The sequence below is a fragment of the Sorex fumeus genome, unplaced genomic scaffold (genome assembly GCF_029834395.1).
Source record: "Sorex fumeus unplaced genomic scaffold, SorFum_2.1 ptg000072l, whole genome shotgun sequence".
Taxonomy (NCBI): Eukaryota; Metazoa; Chordata; class Mammalia; order Eulipotyphla; family Soricidae; genus Sorex; species Sorex fumeus.
Window position 1 is genome coordinate 58,485,738 of NW_026606129.1, and position 18,792 is coordinate 58,504,529.

Sequence of the window (18,792 nt, forward strand, 5' to 3'; positions counted from 1 at the left end):
TTTTTCACACATTTTCATTTTCTCTATTAGGTTGGTGGGTCGAGTACCCAAGCGTTGCTCAGGGCAGCCATGGACAGTGGTGATAACTCGGCCAAGCTATTCAGGCAAGACAGTTCAATGCCTGAGCTGAGGAGCAATGCTGTGGTCACCAGGGCCCCTGCCAGTGGTGCTCAGGGCATGTGGTGCCAGGGGATTAAGCTCAGGACCTTTGTGTATGCCAGCCATGCACTATGCAGCACGTTGAGCTATCTCCCAGCCTTCAGCCCTTGCTTCTGAGTTTCTTAAATTGCTTTATTACTTCATACTCTAGCTAAACAATATGCAACCCTGCGTTAAAAGTAGGCAAAGCTGGGGCTACAGCAATAGTATAGTGAGCAGGATATTTGCTTTGCGTGCAGCTGGCCCAGGTTTGATCCCTGGCACCCCTAAACATGCCCAGGAGTGATCCCTGAGCACAGATCCAGGAATAAACCAAGTGTGGCCCCAAACCAAAAGTAAATAAATCAAAGTAGGCAAGACGAGCCTGTTACTTTCCTGTTGACCTAAATGTAATAAACATGGCCCTAAATATCTGTTAAATCATATTCTTCTAAAGTTTCCAGATAAAATATGTAGTGTTTGGGCTTCACATATAATCCTGTCACCGCTGCCTCACTATTTACTTTAATGTTTGGTAGAGGCCAGGTTGGTCTGCATTCAAATGGGTGGTGAATTTGGAGGTGACAACTTTCTTGGTGCTCACACAGCAAGAGAATTTCTGGAGGAAACATTCATGTCCCATGTGGCACCATGGCTTTTTCATTGTCCCCACTCCTTACAGAGAGAGTATTGATTCAGGAATGGGCTTTGTTGGTAATTGCCTACCTACTAGCAGCCTAGAGTCAGAGTTTGGTAAGTCCAATTGCTCTGGCCATTTGAGACAAAGACCTGATGTGCATTGAAATTTACTTCTTAGGCAGATGACGACATTTCTTCTAGCATTTAAGTTGTGCCATTTTCTGCACGTGATTTCTTAAATGATCTGGATTTCCCCCCGCCCAGTGATGTCTTCTTGACTTCCCAGAAGTGGTGTGTGGGGGCTTTTCTTTGAAGAAGGACTTTTCCCTTAATGAGGTTCAACAGAAGGTTATACCCTTTGAAGCTCAGAAGTGGTTTGGGGAAATGAGGGCACAGGGCTAGAATCTGATTTTACAAAAGTTACTGACTTCAGGGTGTGTGTGTGTGTGTGTGTGTGTGTGTAAAAGAGAGTGGCTTTACCTTGATTTCTATCTCTATTTGGAACTCTAAAGTAACCTCTTTTAATTCTAGTTGATGAGATGGATTCCCAGTCAAAGCGCAGCCCCTTGAAAGCCATTTCAGACTTCTTTAAAGGTGACCCGAAGGGTGACCTTATGGAGACAGGTTTGCATTTTCCTCTTGGCTGTGGCTCTAATTTTTTAACCTGAATGCCTTGCTGGTCCCTGATAGTGCCTTGTACCTCATCTGCTTTGCCTAATGAATATGCTACGCTTTGATTAACCTGCCCTGAAATTGATTCTCCCGTGATCCCCATAATCAGAACGGAGTTTGAAATCAACCAACTCACTGCATGCCTTGATTATGCTTTAACGCAGTCCCTAACGATCTCCCCTAGTGATCCCCCACAAACATCACATCCCAGAATCCTCTAACCCGTGAGATGGGCATCCTCCCCAGCCCTGTACCTTCATTTAGGCTTCTGGTGCCTTTGTGGTCTTTCCTTAAAGGTAGCCACAAGTCTTGACTGGCCAGCTCCTTGATTAATTTGTGCTGTTCACAATTCTGGACTCTTTCACCCTCTCTCGGCTGTAGTGTAAAATTGCCACATCTCAAGCATGCCTAACCAGCTTGAAAAGGATCTAGCATGTCTGCAACGTGTGTCTTTGCCTTACACCCTCCAGCAACAAGTGCAGGCAGTCTCCTTAATTATACTCTAGGGATGACTGAGGGTATTTTAGCTAACCAAAAAAAAAAAAAACACCAAAGGTGTCTCCTGAGGTCATTTCTGCAACCATGAATTGGGGAATCCTGTCTCTTGAAATTTCTTAGGCCTCTGATTATGGCCGACTCGCCTCCATGTGACTCATCAGTGAAACCGGCAGCTCTGGGGAAAGAATGTGATCTTGTTTCTTCTTCAGCCCAGGGTGGTATGAAGGGGAGACCAGGCAGTTCCTCAGATCTTTCATCTCTGTCCCCAGGTCTGGTAGAGCCAGTGAATGTGGTGGACAACGGAGATGGCACACACACAGTGACCTACACCCCATCCCAAGAAGGGCCTTACATGGTCTCAGTTAAATATGCAGATGAAGAGATTCCTCGTAGGTAAGTCCTGACACAGTGAAGAGGTCCCAACTAGTCACAAGCCTCTCCCTCTGCCAGCACCATTATTTTAGCTCACCTATTTATACATCTATTCATCCATCCATCATCCACCAGCCCTTCACCCCTTCACCCATTCACCATCCACCTATCCATCCCCCTATCCACCTATTACCCATCTATCCATTTCTCACTTCACTTACCCACCCATCTACCCATCCACTCATCTGCCACCCGTCCATCACACGTCCTTCCATTCATCCCACTAGCAATAATTATTGAAAACCTATGCTCTCTACAGGTGTACAATTACTTGCCGTGATATTAGTAGCTTTTGTTCCCCACCCTTTATTCCTTCCAGCCATCTTTCATTTAAAATCAAGTTTAAATGAAGGAGGCAGAAATATTTAAAGAAACAAGAATGCAATTGTGCTCCAAAATCTTGATTTCTTGGTGTCCCACCAATAATTTTCTGATTAGGATAAAAGTTTGGGTTTGGGTTTTGGGTTTTTTTTTTCCCCTCTTTGGGATGCCAGGAATCAAAACCCAGGTTGGCCACATGCAAGGCAAGTGCCTTACCTGCTGTACTGTCACTCTGGCCAGGGTAAAAGTTTCTAATTTCTTCACTTGAAGATGTGATTGGCAGTATAAGTCCCAGAAAGCTGATGGATAGAACCTTATTGATCCTTATGGTAATATTAAAAAAGTATGTATTAACACTTTACCTCTCAGAACAGCTCCCTAAATTTTTTTAATAGTACTTTAAGATTTTAAAATTTTCATTTATTCCCCTAATATGCACAATACATATAAAATAGAAGATAAAACTATAAAATAAAATGTTAAGACTGAAGGTCCAGATGTTCTCTGTCCATTTTGATGGCCACTGTCTTGGCTTAACCAAAGTGGGTACATGTGTTTAACTCCATATTTTCCAAACGACTTTGGAAACTAATTTGCATCTTAAGGAATGCATGTAGGGAAAGTTGGGAAAGCTTATCTGTCATCTGATGATTAATCCGTCATAGTTCTAAATTTCCTCCAGACTTTGACTTAAGTAACTTTTTTTTTCCTTTTTTGGGTCACACCCAGTGACCTCAGGGGTTACTCCTGACTTTGCACTCAGGAATTACTCCTGGCAGTGCTTGGGGGACCATAGGAGATGCCAAGGGTTGAACCTAGGTCATCTGCATGCAAGTCAAACACCCTACCTGATATACTATCTCTCTGGCCCCTGAAGTTACTCTTCTTTACTATAGAAATCCCCCACTTCAGTCCCAGTCTCCTGTGTACTAGCCATCTGATATAGCCGTATTGATAGGAATTCATGCTGACCAGGAATGTGTGTGTCTATCAAGTCCCTTTAAGGTCAAGGTCCTTCCCACATATGATGCCAGTAAAGTGACTGCCAGTGGCCCTGGCCTTAGTTCCTATGGTGTGCCTGCCAGTCTGCCTGTGGAGTTTGCCATTGATGCCAGAGACGCTGGTGAAGGCCTGCTTGCTGTTCAGATAACGGTAACTGGAACTTACTTTCTACAGTCCAACTTCATTAATAAGACCTCATTTCCTGTCTAGGAAAAAGAAAGATCTTTGTTATAATCAACTTCTGATATGATACAAATGTTTCTCACTTGTAGTCAGTGAAGTCAGTAACTCTGTGGAACAAGTATGCTTGCTTATTGGCTACTGCTGAGGGGGGGTGCTCCTAGAATCATATTTGGTGGATCTCATATATTATGCTCTCTGCTTTATATATTCCTATTTAAATGTTTAAATATTTAAATGTTTAAGTTACTGGCTGCATCTGTTAGGACTCAGATGCAATCAGTTGGTCTGCCTATCACATAATCTCCTAAATCACAATGGCCGAATCACCAATGGAGGATGACAGCAAGGAGCCTGGGTGGTGCGTTGTGGCTTCTCAGGGAAGCAGGCTCCCCATCTTGGTTCCTCTGTCCTAGTCTGTGGTTTCTGTCCCTAAGATCTCCTCCTGAAGCATGAGGCAGCTGGTGGGTACCCTGTCACTGAACCATAGGGCAGACCAGAGGGAGGAAGAGAGGCAGCAGGGATGTCTTCCAATGAATCAGCTTGCTGATGCAACCTGTCCGATTCCCTCATAAGGTTTCCCCTCCCTTCTCATTTGCCATAAGTTGATTACAAGTCAGGTGGCCACTTATGATGTTCAAAAACAGATCTCATATTCTGGGAGCACATGCACTGCACCAAGAGTTAGGGTCCTGGTTGCACAAGAGAAGGGGGAGCAGCGTGCCTGTATGAGCAGGACCCTCTGTCCTTTGCCCCCCTGACACTTCAATGGAATGAGAACTAAAGCGGCATTTGTTTACTTAACAGTAAACAATTATAAAAATCCACTTCACCCTTTATATTGCTAAAAGTATCTGATCATCTTTTTCTCTCTGCCCCCCCAAAACTGAGATTGTCTGAAGCCAATAGTACTGATACAGGCACTAATTGTTCAAGTTTTCCAGGGATAGTTTCTGCATCTTGATGATCACGTTCTAAGTAACATATCTCTGTGATCCACAGGACCAAGAGGGGAAACCGAAAAGAGCCATTGTCCATGACAATAAAGATGGCACATACTCCGTCACCTACATCCCTGATAAGACTGGACGCTATATGATCGGTGTCACCTATGGAGGAGATGACATCCCGCTCTCCCCCTACCGCATTCGGGCCACGCAGACAGGTGATGCCAGCAAGTGCCTGGCTACAGGTGAGTGCAGATCATGGTGAGAAGCATGTGCTTTGTGGAATGGGGACTTAGAAAGTCTGGTGCTAACCCTTTACTGTGTGATCCAGGCAAATGCCCAACCACTCTGAGTTTCTGTCAGACTGAGATGGAAGATCTTGCTTGATACCATTTCAATTCAAGATGCTCTTCTAAAGATCAGAGACTGTTTCACAGGGTTATTGCAAAAGTTAGGTGAGGTCAGTATCAAAAGTGCCTAGCAGGGTGCTGGGCCCAGGGAAGCTATTATTATGTGATGTTTGAAGTGGGTGCATTTGTTGAAATCTACTCTGATGGCTGCTCCTGTGAAAAGCAACATTTGGAACCTTTCTTGAGTTAGATATTCAAGATTTATTCAAGAGCATTTCAGGTCAGCATTAAAGAAACACATTGAAGAATCTAAGCTTTCCCCTCAACACTTGAGACTTATGTCTCTCAGGAATTTTCCATGAATATTTGAGCACTCACAGTTCCTTCATTATCTAGATAGGCTTTTAAACTTGCAACCCCTCTTTGCCCTGGAAATGCAATATGGGTGGACACTGCCGGAAACACCTAGGATTCATAACATAGCTGATTTTGAATTAATTTTTGGCTATTGTATGTTCAGAACTTTTCTTCTTGCCAGATTGTTTATGAGCTCCACATTTAGTTAGCAGCCCCTTAAGGGGTCATGTCCCACAGTTTAAGACCTAAGACACACAATAGATATTGCCTGGGTCCCTCAATTTCTGGGTTTGTTTGTTTGTTTGTTTCATTTTTGCTTTTCGCATCTATACCTAGCAATACTTGGGAGCTAGTCCTGGCTCTGCACTCAGGAATCACTCCTGGTAGTGCTTGGGGGACCCTATGGGATGTCGGAGATGAAACCCAGGACAGCCACATGCAAGGCAGATGTCCTACCCACTGTAATCCCACTCTAGCAGGTCCCTCAATTTGTATGAACAACTCTTGCAACTTCGTTGCTGTTCAAGCAGTTTTCAAAACAAAATGCCCCATCTTGGGGCCAGAGTGATAGGTCAGCAAGTAGGGTATTTGCCTTGCATACGGCTGACCTAGGTTTGATCCCTGGCATCTCATAGGGTCCCCCAAGCAGGAGTGATTCCTGAGTGCAGAGCCAGGAGTAACCCCTGAGGACCTGTAGATTTGGCACAAAAGCAAAAATAAAAATTCCCCGTCTTTAAATAAATATGCTTCTTCCTAAATAAAACTAAACAGTGATCCACCTCAGTGAGTTCTATTTTACATCTTGTCTTATTCCTCTGGATGGAGAGAGTCTTCTGGCTTCCAGGGCAGGCTTGTTCATTGTTCCCGTTGGCCCTTTTGAGCTCCCTGTTGCAAACCTGGGTCCATTTTGAAACACTGGTCAGGCTGCCATTTCCAAGGTCTAGTCTGAACCTGGGACAGTGATTCCCTTTGCTGACCAAGGGCATGGTAATACTGAATGGGACACCCTCCTTGGATATTGGGCCCTGTTCACTTCCTGAGCTCAGGCAGAAAGCTCTGCTTTCTCAGGGGCTCCCAGAGGCCACACCTCTAACTGTGTCATTCTAGGCCTTCCACAGACTGGTTTTCCTCTGCCCATTGTCTGAACATGTTCTGAGCAGTCTTGCCAATGTGCCTTCACACTTTCCTACACTCTGGGATCCTGTGTGGATCCTATGAAACGAGTGTATATGCACAAGAGAGAGAGAGAGAGAGAGAGAGAGAGAGAGAGGAGAGAAACTGATCATTGTTTGAGGGCAGAGACTTTATGTCTCCCCTAGCTAAGAGAACACTTCCTTCAGAATTCAGCCACTCCCCCTTTCTCAGGAAGCCCTGTGCCAATGTGACAACCCTGAGGTATGAATCCTTAACGTTTCTCATGTAGAAGTGCTGCAGCACGCGTTTCTGATGACCTGTTACAGTTCCTATGACTTACGGCTCCCTCAGCATTTCCACAGCAGGCTGGACTGGATTCCTGTGTCCAGTTTTCATCCATCTGTTAGATCATGTACATCTTAAGAGCAGTGGCTGGGTTTTATTCACCCTCTGTATACCCGCGCTTAAGAAAAGGCCCAGGGTATGTTTGCTAATGAAGGCTGGACTTTCGCTCCCCTCGAATGCCTGCAAACCAGGTCTCAAATTTGATTGGTCCTGAGAGCTTGCAGATTCTCCTTAATATCAGTGGATTTTGTGCTCCCTTGAGCATCCTTCCCCACCTCACTTCGGAGTCAGCCTCCTGTGTAGAGACTACGGAAGTCTCTCCGTAGATACAACCCAGATGAAGGTGCTTTGTTGCCGGGCTTCCATTCTCCCCTTTTGCATTTGTCTCCAGGACCTGGCATCGCCCCCAATGTGAAAACCGGTGAGGAAGTGGGCTTTGTGGTTGACGCCAAGACTGCTGGAAAGGGAAAGGTGACATGCACAGTTCTAACCCCCGACGGTACCGAGGCCGAGGCTGATGTCATTGAGAATGAGGATGGCACCTATGACATTTTCTACACCGCTGCCAAGCCGGGCACCTATGTCATCTACGTGCGCTTTGGCGGTGTTGATATTCCCAACAGTCCCTTCACAGTCATGGTAAGGAGAGTTTCTTTCAAGAGCACACCCTTAACAGCAAAACCAATACAGCTACCATTTGTTAAAACCTGGCTAGGACATTACTTTTTTTCTTTTTTTTTTTTTTTTTGGTTTTTGTTTTATTCACTTAAATTTTTTTCTTCCTTAATCAGCCATGACCTTGTAGAGTCCTAGAATAATTTCCAGAAAGACTTTTAAATTTCAGTACGCTAGAGGACTCATATAGATCACGAAAGTATGTGTTCTGCTAAAGTCTTAGGCAGGGTTCTGGCTGGCCTAAGCCCAGTTCAAAAATGTATACTTTGACAAAAATATACTTATGAGAAAGACAGCAGAATTTTTTATTTGGCTAGTTCTTCTTCTCTCCCATCTCCAGGGCTGGAGGAGAGAAATTTCTAGTTTCTGCTTTGTCTAAAAACTTAACTGGTATCCCAGGACTCAGAGTACCTCCAATTGTGTTTTAGGAAGATTCAGATTTTGCATGTGACAAGGGAATAGCTTATGTTTGAGGCTAGGAGCAACGAGAATAAAAGGAAACCACTAGACTAACGTCTGGGCCAGGTAATAGCTAGACTCTTAGAATTCTCAAACCAAAGTGACTTTTAGATCTTTCTCTTAATATTAAGGTTCTTTAGCCAGGGAAGGGGTTAGAATCCATAGGATTGCTCCCTCATTCTGCCCTCCAAATGAAGCATGGTTAATCCCTTTTACAAATGAGGTGTAGGAACAGGGATCAGACTAGGTGTGCTGAGTCCATCAGGCCTGCCCTGTACGGATAATAATTTGAGGCCTTAGCAGCTGCTTCATTGACCACAGAGTTCACAGGTCAAAAAACACTGATCAGCTTCACGATCTGGTCCTTTGCACAGTCTATGAAACCCCTTCTAATGATTTTATTGCATGCAGCAAAGAAGAATACAGAAAAAGACTCTATTCCAAACAGAAGCCCCAGTCTGTCTTCCAGTCTATAATCTGCTGTAGTTTCTGTTTTCCCTTTTCCATAGATATTTGTTTATATGTAAACATTGGGCCAAAGGTCTGGAGGCTTTTATGTCTCAAGGATATAAACACTTGTCAACTTTTGACAGTGTTCATTTGGGAATCTTTCTCTCCTTCAGGCAAAAAGGAAAGGCAGCTAGACGGTTTATGTCCTTATTATAGACAATGTAGACAACTGCTGTAGTTTTACAAAGCTGATCTGAACCCCACTGGACTTTGTCTGGTTGGATAGAATTGAGCAGCCTGGAAGAGCAGGCCCCAGGCAGTGCTATGCGTTCAGAAACCACCAAGAAGGGGCTGATGGAGAACATGAGTGTGAAAATACCCAGGGTTATTTTAGTGGGTACATCAGAGATCTGAAACAGGGACCACCAAGTTCACGAGGCATCCTCTGAGCTCTGGAAAACACACTGAAGATCCTCTGTGTGGACTCTCTGCCCCCTGACCACTGCTAATGGCAAAAAGACTGCCCCTGCCCTCACCACCGGCACCTGAATGGACTGGCTTCTGTTCAGTGGCATCTGGTGGGGGATTCTCTGCCTCCTTCGAAAGACTGAAGGCCAGAGACTCCTGAACACCCACTTCCACTTCCACAATAGGTGTCCTGAGAACCAGCCACTGATTCAGCTAAACAAATGAAATGTGATCAGCAGCCTCTCTCCCACCCTGAGTAGTACTGGATCAAAGATTAATGTGTAGCCATGGGAAGGTCTTCCTGCCAGTGATGTGTCACTGTCTAGAGGGTACCAAGAGGGGATCCCTCCCGTGATCTTAGGGGCCAGAGAGATAGTTCATGGATTAAGGTCTTGCATACAGCAAATCCTCTTTTGATCTTCAGCACTACCTGTGGTCCAGGAGTGATTGTGAGCACAGAGCCAGGAGTAAGCCCTGAGCTCCACCGGGTGTGGCCCCAAACCTTCCCGCACTCACTGCCAGATGAATTTATAAAGATGTCAGGATTAGGGCCAGGGAGATAACCCAAAGAGCCGGAGCATAGGCTTTGCCTGAGAGAGTCCTGGGCTCGATCCCTACCACCACCCGGTTGCCCGAGCACTGCTAGAAGTGTCGCCCACACACCCAGCCAGGAGTAGTCCCCGAGCACTGCCAGGTGTGGCCCCCAACCCAAAACCAACACTTTAGGGATATTAACAACTTTATAGATGCATTAAGTCAAGAGACCCTTTCCCCAGTTCTGTGCTTGGAGACAGCCCGGGGTAGTTTCTCTGCTGGCCCTAGAGACACATCAGGTTGTGGCCCAGGTCATGACACACATGTGGCTTTGTGACCTGCTGCCTCCCCAGCGTGTGCCCAGATACCCCCCCTGTCTCTCGGGCACGACACTGCTGTAGAAGCTTCCCAGCCCTACTGACTGATGTCATTTCGCTGACTGCCGCCTGCACCACGTGCACTCAGTGACTCCACAAATGGCACCGGTGAGCCCCGAGCAGCACTCACCAGTGGGCTTCCCTGCCCCTTTTCCTAACCGACCTGCTCACTGGAAGTGAAGTAGGTCACACTCTCAGAAGGCCTGTGGGCTTGACACTGGGAGGGACACACCTTCCTCTCTCAGAGGTAGTGGGAAAGGATGCCTCGCTGGAGCAGTTTGCAGCCTGTGGTCCAGCAGGTGGGGGCGGGGGGAGCACTCAGGTGAGAGGGTCTGTGAGGAGATCCTGTCGCTCCCATGATTCCCAACTAATCTCCATTTGCCACTGACCAGGCCACAGACGGGGACGTCACGGCCGTGGAGGAGGCACCGGTAAATGCATGTCCCCCTGGACTCAGGCCCTGGGTACACTTTCGGATTTTTTCCTGTTGTGCACTTCCATGTTTACTCAGCCTTCATTTCAGAAAAACTGCACCTGCTTCTGGGGCTTGCTTCAGGCCTCTGGGTGTCCTGGTCATTGGTTTGTCCTCAGCTGATCGGGCCATCACGATGATCCTGCTTTCTCTGTGATAAAACCCACCCGTGTCGTCCGCCACGCTCCATGAATTGTCAGCCATCGTGTCTGTGATCACGCTCCCCGCCGTGTGTCTTGCGTTCTGCGGGAAAGACAGGAAGCTGTCACCAGCCCCCGGCTGGCTCTCCAAGCCGCCGTGTTCTGTCAGGGGGGGAAAGCCACCCGCTGCTGCCTTCTGCCACTTAAAAACGCACCTTCTGTTCCAGGCCACAGCAACTAAACCTTTCCACGTGGAACTTCTTGGGACTCACAGACATTGCTCTCACTTTCCCACTCTTCCTGTGGGCGCTGCTGGGAAGTTTACAAGCCAGTTGCTGAGTGTTTTTTAGCTGTGGTTTTTCAGCTTGATGCCTCCAACCCCTCGGGTTCCGCTCCTGGCCTGGGGCTGCCCTTTAGACCAAGCCCATCCTGCGTGGGCAGACACGTCCCCAAATCCCAGCTGCACTGGCTTGCAAAAATTCCCAGCAGCTCTGCCCCCTGTAGCTTTCCTAGCCCGCATGTCCACATTACCGCTTGACCACTGCTTCCTGTTTTCAGGTCACAGAAGAGGCCTATGTCCCAGTGAGTGACATGAACGGGCTGGGATTTAAGCCCTTCGACTTGGTCATTCCGTTTGCTGTCAGGAAAGGGGAAATCACTGGTAAGCTCCGTTGTGAATGCTGGCTTCACCCCTTCCCTGCACCAGCTCTTGGGAACATGCCTGCAACCCCCACCCAACATCTCGGGTCCTCAACCCGGCACAGCCAGGTCTCACTCCAGGAGCCCCTTAGATGATAGGATATTCCATGTTTACGTCTTTCTCAAGAGAGGTGGTTCATTTGTAACTTGCCTGACATTCTGAGAGAGCCCCGGGAGCTCCCCAGGTTCAGAGCCTTGGTGTTTAGACTCAGCAGCGTCCCGTTCCTCCTGCCCCCAACCCCCTTGCCTGCTGCTTATTTCCCTCATGCCCCCGACAGGACATGGATAGCGAGGCCTAGTGCATGAGAGTTGTTTTCTCTCATAGCCCTCACTGACCATCTCTTCAGTGGACAGTTTGCTCGTTGATCCTCTGACCCTTGCGGTCTCCACAAGCAGCTGTGTGGTGAGCATCCAGTCTGTCAGGGGCAGAAGGCACTTTACTTGCAAGCCGCCTGCTGCATTTTGTAGAAGCAGAACGTGACAAAGTAAAAACGAGCGTTCCTATTTTTCTGGTGTGGGACTTGGATATTTTCAGCAGCAGGAGTGTTCCTGGCGCTGAAAATGTTCCTTTGGAAGATGTCCTGTGCCTCTGCTCTCAGTCTCCAGGGGGTTGAGGGGGAGTTATTGATGGGCCCATCGCTAATTCCTTGCACCCCACAGGAGAGGTGCACATGCCTTCTGGGAAGACAGCTGCACCTGAGATCGTGGACAACAAGGATGGCACGGTCACCGTCCGCTACGCGCCCACGGAGGTTGGACTCCATGAAATGCACATCAAGTACATGGGCAGCCACATCCCTGGTGAGTTGCACTGGCCTGGCCCTTGGCCAGCCTAGCTCACAGGATGCCACGATCAGGATCTCAAGCATTTGGAAGGCGTACAGATGTTCAGACAGCTGTTGTGTGGTGGGAATGCAGTGCCTGTGAAATCAAACAGCCTGATGAACCAGCAGATCCAGCCCAGCTCCAGAAGGGTTGGGGGAACCCAGCACCAGCTCCCGGTATAGGCCCTGCAATCCAGACTTGTTTGTCTTGTGAGTGGCCAGAGGGTGAACGGGAAGGAAGTGCGAGGTGCATCAAGTCACTTTCTGGCTGGCCTGCAGAACCCTTAGGGTTGGAAGAAGAGGTTTTGAGAAGAATCGTCTTATTATGGTACTGATGAGGAAAGCCACCTCTAGTTTCATGCCTTCCAACCAGCATGGCTATTCCGATCCCTTTTAAAATTCTTTGCTGGTTGTTTAACTTGGTTTAAATTTAGTCTCTTGAGTAGGCAACACATCCACTGTAGCACTGCACTGTCCTCCCGTTGTTCATTGATTTGCTCGAGCGGGCCTAGTAACCTCTCCATTGTGAGACTTGTTGTTACTGTGTTTGGCATATTGAATACATCACAGCTAGCTTGCCAGGCTCTGCCATGCGGGCGAGATATTCTTGATAGCTTGCTGGGCTCTCTAAGAGGGGTGGAGGACTTGAACTTGGCTCGGCCAGGATGCCATGGGGGTTGCGGCGATGGCTCAAGTGATGAAGAACATGTCTAGCTTGTGTAAAGCCTTGAGTTCAATGTCAAGCACCACACGATCCCTCTCACCACTACCCGGGGTCACCCAGGTCCTCCCCAGAACTGCTAGCGGCCCAAGGGGCCTCTGACCACAAGCCCAAGTACCACTAGCCCAGGCCTAGTTGAGCTCTGGAAAATGCCTCTAGAAAAAAAAATTTTAATGATGTGAAAAATGGTTTCTTATCTTCCATCTGTTCTCTCCTTGAACCTGTCTTTTTTTTCCATTTCTAATGTTTTGGTGATGCCAAGGCATTGAGCATGCAAGGTAATGTTGCATTTTTATTGTTTTTTTCTTATGCATGGGATATATGAATGTGAACTAATGTTGTTTAGTTTCCTTTATTGAATTTCAGAATATTCTTAAAACTTTATATACAAACGGACATAGAGATGCTTAACCCCCACCCGTCCACAACTACCTTTTTACACATGTAGTAGCATGATCTCCACAGTTCTCTCCTTGCCCTTTATCTCCAGCACTGTATTCAGGGGAGTCTTGCATATCTGAATAAAAGGGGTGTCTTTGGGCTGGAAAGATTGCACAGGGGTTAAGGCACTTGCCTTGTATGCAGCTGACCTGGTCCAGTTCCTTGCATTACATATGGTTGCCTGAGTACCTCCAGGAATGATCCCTGAACAGAGTCAGGAGTAAACTCTGAGCACCATTGGGTCTAGCCCGACTCCCCCATACCCCACCATGTGGATGAGCTATTATTTATTTAACTTATGAGCTATTACTTATTTAAATAAGCTATTACTTATTTAACCAGGCTGGAGCGATAGCACAGCAGGTAGGACATTTGCTTTGCATGCAGCCAGCCCAGGTTCGATTCCTCCGTCCCTCTCGGAGAGCCCAGCAAGCTACCAAGAGTATCCTGCCCACAGAACCTGGCAAGCTCCCTGTGGTGTATTGAATATGCCAAAAACAGTAATAAGTCTCACAGTAGAGACGTTACTGGTGCCTGCTCGAGCAAATCAATGAACAACAAGAGGACAGTGCTACAGTGTGTTACTTATTTAACTACTTCTCTTGAGAGCATTGAGCTTACTTCCAATCTTTTGCTATTGCTAGTCCTGCCATTCAATATCCTTTCACACCCACCACCTGACCCCTGAAAAAGGGCATGTCTGCGTGCTGGGAGGGCTTTCCTGGCCTAGCTACACACCTTGGGTCCTTTGGACGGCTCTTGCTAAATCGCCCTCCTGTGGGACTCTTTCAGTTCACCTCCCCAGCAACTTGGAGAACACCTGCATTGCTAGTAAAATATGCTCTCCAGTATGTGGACCGTTGCCAAGTGGCAGTTGACAACACAGCGTCTCAGAGTTACTCTGTTTGTACTCCCTCATGAATGAGATCGAGCAACTTTTCTGTATGTTCAAGTACTATTTGCATTTCCTTTTCTATGAACTTAGCATTTGTGTCTGTGACCTATTTTCTTTCTTTTTTGTGTGATTTTTATTTTATTGTCACAAAGTAGTTCACAATAGTTCATTACAGATAATATTCAAACACCCACCCCACCAGTGAGCATCTTCCCACAACAGTAAGAGGGAAGTGTGTGAAGGTTGTTGTCTTTAATTCTGGAGCTACTTAAACCCGTATATAATTGATGACAAGAGGTATGTAAAACCAAATAAACGTGTGCTACTTTAGGTCCATCAGTGGGCTAGAATATAAGAGGTTGTGTAGCCAGTCACTGCAGGAAATACTGCATCGTTTTTTTTCTGGGAGTTTTGTTTTATAGTCTCTGGATCTTAGCAGTTGATGAGGTTACATGGCCCCAGAGGCAGTTTGTGGGTATGACTGCGAAGCTACCGGAAAATGGGGGGATCTGGGTGGAGGAGGCCCAGTCCTGATCTGAGCAGGCTTGAAGATCTCAGCCACGGGTCCCACATACCTGGTTCCTCTGCTGATTCCTTTATGCGTGAGGCTCTTCCAAGCATGTGGAGAGTGACTTGAACATGGCTGCGGTTGGGTTCTGGAGGTTTTAGGCTGCCCGGGCTCTGCTTGGGGTGGGGAGGAAAACTAAACCCTCCCCCCTCCAGGTGCCCTGGTGAAGACAGCCTGGGGCAGGGTCAGGAGATTCTGCATAGCTCTCTTCCGGGAGCTTTGTTTTATAATCTCTGGATCTTAGGAGCTTTATTTTATGATCTCTGGATCTTGGCGGTTGATGAAATTACCTGGCATTGGGGGGCAGTTTGTGGGTGTGACTGCCAAGCTGCTGGAAAACTGGGGAGCTGGTAAAGAGGCCCAGTCCAGATCCGAGCAGGCTTGGAGATCTCAGCCACGGGTCCCGCGTACCTTGGTTCCTCTGCTGATTCTTTTATGGGTGAGGCTCGTTCAAGCGTGTGGAGAGTGGCCTTGAGCATGGCTGCAGCTGGGTTCTAGAGGTTTTCGGTTGCCAGGGTTCTGCTTGGAGTGGGGAGGGGAACTCAACCTGCACCCCTCTGAGGGGCCCCGTTGAAGACAGCCTGGGGTGGGGTCAGGAGATTCTGCGTAGCTCTCTTCAGGGAGCTTTATTTTATAGTCTCTTGAATCTTGGCCATTGATGAGATTACAGGGCGCATGGGGGTTGGGGGGTGGGGGGCAAGGGGAATGGGAATGGGGAAGGCAGTTTGTGGGTGTGACTGCCAAGCTGGGTTCCTCTGTGGGTTCCTTCTTGCGTGAGTTTCCTCCGAAAGTGTGGAGAGTGGCCTTGAGCATGGCTGTGGCTGGGTTCTGGAGGTTTTCGGCTGCCGGGTTCTGCTTGGGGTGTGAAGGGAAACTCAACACACCCCTCCGAGGTGCCCCGGTGAAGATAACCTAGGGCGGGGTCAGGACATTCTGTATTGCTCTCTCCGGGAGCTTTAGTTTACAGTCTCTGGATCTTGGCCGTTGATGAGATTATATGGGCTGGGGGCAGTTTTTGGGTATGACTGCCAAACTACTGGAAAACTGGGCCGTGGCCTAGCTTTTCTATTTGGTCACTGACTTCTTTTTATATCAGTGTTGGGGAACAGTTTAAATATTGGAGAGACCAGCTCTTTGTGATAGGAGTTGCAAATATTTCTCCCAGTTTGATGTTTGCTCTGGTGTATGTGTTTACGTGCACATAATATTTGTTTAAGGCAAAAATATTTCCCCTGCCTCTATTGAAACATTCTAAAGAGGTGGGTGCAAAGAACGTGCAAAAAAAAAAAAAAACTTTCTCCCTTTCCTCTTTCCTCTATTGCCTGTCATTCTTTTCAAGTGTTTGTCTTTGTCTCTACAAACATGCACACACTTTTGTTCTGTTTTCAAAAGAAGAGAATAATGGTACAGATATTAGAGAGCAATTTTCCTTTTTCTCTCTGGTATGACACATTCTGCATAACCTTGCAAGTCAGTGCACAGAGCTCCCTCCATCTTAATGATCCACCATGAGTGGATTGATGGTTTTCTGCCAACCATCAACCCCAACCATTGTTGGGGGCAGCAGAGTTTTTTCCTAATTTGTGTCCATCACTGTGACAATGGAAGTATTTGCCTGGGGCTCGGAATAAAGGTGGGTCAGAGGAAAACTTGTAGATGGATGTCCAGGGACAGGCTCTCAGGACCTTAGATTTGGAGAGGCCTGGCAAAAAAAGTCCCTCTTCCCTGGGCCTCTCTAGTAGGACCCCCCTTTTTTTTTCTTTTTGGGTCACACCCAGTCGATGCTCAGGGGTGACACCTGGCTCTGCACTTAGAAATCACTCCTGGCGGTGCTTGGGAGACCATATGGGATGCTGGGAATTGAACCTGGGTCAGCCGTGTGCAAGGCAAACTCCCTACCCACTGTGCTATTACTCCAGCCCCAGTAGGACCCCCTTTAAATGCGCTTCTTTTCTCCACTCTGCATAGGTATTTCTTCCAGTAGAGCTGGAGTTCCTTGTTTCAGCTCCCTGGCATCCTCGGGCCTGTTTTTCTTGCACAATGACTAAAAGATCAGCATTGTCCCCTCTACTCTCAACAGCACCTCCACCTCCACCTTGGGTGCCTTCCTGCAGAACCACCTTTGTTTTCTGCCTATTGTTAGGACATACCAGGTATGCATTGCTCCCTCACTGAGCCCCAGTTTTCTTTTGTTCTTTACAAACCCAGAGAGCCCACTCCAGTTCTACGTGAACTACCCCAACAGTGGGAGTGTCTCCGCCTACGGTCCGGGCCTGGTGTACGGAGTGGCCAACAAGACCGCCACCTTCACCATCGTCACTGAGGATGCAGGAGAAGGTAGTGTGTGTGTGTGTGTGTGTCTATGTGTGTGTCTCTGTGTGTTTGTGTGTGTGCACACATGTGCCTGCACGTATTACGTGCTTCGAGGCTTTGGACCTTCATTTGGACACAGCTCAGAATAGCATTTTAAAATATGGTTGTTGAATGATAGTATTTACCTTCTGTTTTCTCTTAATAAATCTTACATGTATGTTTTTGACTTTGAGCAAATTTCTCAAGTCCTTTATGTTTTTGTTTTTTTTATTGAAATGGGATTCCTATTATGAAGTAGAGTTTGTTTGTTGGTTGGTTGGTTTGTTTTTGTGGCTTCCCTGAAATCTAAATGTGTTTGGTTTATGACTTTTTTTTTTTAATTTTTGGGTCACACCCGGTGATGCACAGGGGTCACTCCTGGCTCTGCACCCAGGAATCACTCCTGGCAGTGCTCAGGATCATATGGGATGCTGGGATCGCCTCGTTGGCCTGGGTTGGCCACATGCAAGGCAGACACCCTGCCCGTTGTGCTAGTGCTCCAGCCCCTATGCTTTTCTTTGTACTTTTGGCGTATGTTCGTAAATCTGAAGCATGCTGTGAATTATTGAACAGCCCATGCTAGACAAAGCCCTGTGCCCAGGCCCCTTGTCTTCATTATGGTTTCTTTTGTTGTTTTTTGTTTGGGGGCCATGCCTGTCAATGCTCAGGAGTTACTACTGGCTCTGTGCTCAGGCATCACTCTTGGTGGTGCACCAGCGACCATCTGGGATGCTAGCAATTGAACCTGGGTCAGCTGTGTGCAAAGAAAGTGCCCAACCCACTGTACGATTGCTCTGGTACCCCCATGACAACTTCTCAAACTGTGCATCTAATGGGATTTTTCATTAGGCATTTGGTGTGTGGCCAGCTAACAGTCTGTGGGACCCTGTTCCCTGTGTGTATGATTAACACCCCATGCTCCCTCTTGTCACTCACGTATCTGGAATAGTAGCGAGATCTTTATGGTTGCTGGTGGAGAAGTTAAGTGCGGGTGTGGATTCTGAGTGGGTCATTCACCTTGTTAATCACTTTGTTCTGGTAACCACCCCTTGTCCTCCACTCACAGGGCAAATGTCAGCCTGACAATCCCTGCATGTGGGCTGCCCTGGATGATCGCTGAGGAAATAAACTGTCCTTAGCTCTCCCTGCTTCTCTTCACAGGGGGCCTGGACTTGGCGATCGAGGGGCCCTCAAAGGCCGAGATCAGCTGCATTGACAACAAAGATGGCACATGCACGGTGACCTACCTGCCCACTCTTCCAGGAGACTACAGCATTCTGGTCAAGTACAATGACAAGCACATCCCAGGCAGCCCCTTCACTGCCAAGATCACAGGTAAGAGACCTGGCTTGCGGGGAGCCTTTCAGACCCAGAGTCACAGACTAGACATCTAGAGTAGAGGTTTCCCAGAGGAATCTTCCTTGAGGAAGACCTTGGGGCATAAAACCCACCTCAGGTGCACTCACTTTTCCCCCCAGCTGATAATCTAAGGAAAATTAAGCACATCATTTGCATTAATCTCTGCCCTTCAGGTGACAGCCTGTAAGTAGCAGGCTCTGTAGTCACAACCAGTGACACTTATTGGATGAATGAAATGGACTTAGATATGCCCTTCAGCCTTACTCCTGGAGGGATTCTTCCCCACAGAGGCTCAGTGAAGTTCACAAGGAGTCGTCCAGGCTTCGATGGACGTTATCCAGAT

At 47.5% G+C, this 18,792-nt stretch overlaps 1 protein-coding gene across 6 annotated transcripts in view; it reads left to right on the forward strand.

The window, feature by feature from the left end:
• Positions 1-18,792, forward strand: part of FLNB (filamin B) — a 148,268-nt gene that overhangs the window by 105,089 nt on the left and 24,387 nt on the right. Inside the window, exons 26-35 of one of the 6 annotated variants that reach the window (XM_056128970.1) lie at positions 1,309-1,401; positions 2,217-2,340; positions 3,696-3,852; positions 4,885-5,074; positions 7,407-7,654; positions 10,371-10,442; positions 11,149-11,251; positions 11,950-12,090; positions 16,947-17,075; positions 18,252-18,425. In XM_056128970.1, the coding sequence (XP_055984945.1) occupies positions 1,309-1,401; positions 2,217-2,340; positions 3,696-3,852; positions 4,885-5,074; positions 7,407-7,654; positions 10,371-10,442; positions 11,149-11,251; positions 11,950-12,090; positions 16,947-17,075; positions 18,252-18,425 (1,431 nt within the window). The remainder of the gene's footprint in view (positions 1-1,308; positions 1,402-2,216; positions 2,341-3,695; positions 3,853-4,884; positions 5,075-7,406; positions 7,655-10,370; positions 10,443-11,148; positions 11,252-11,949; positions 12,091-16,946; positions 17,076-18,251; positions 18,426-18,792) is intronic. The other 5 variants (XM_056128971.1, XM_056128972.1, XM_056128973.1 and 2 more) reach the window with 5 other exon arrangements.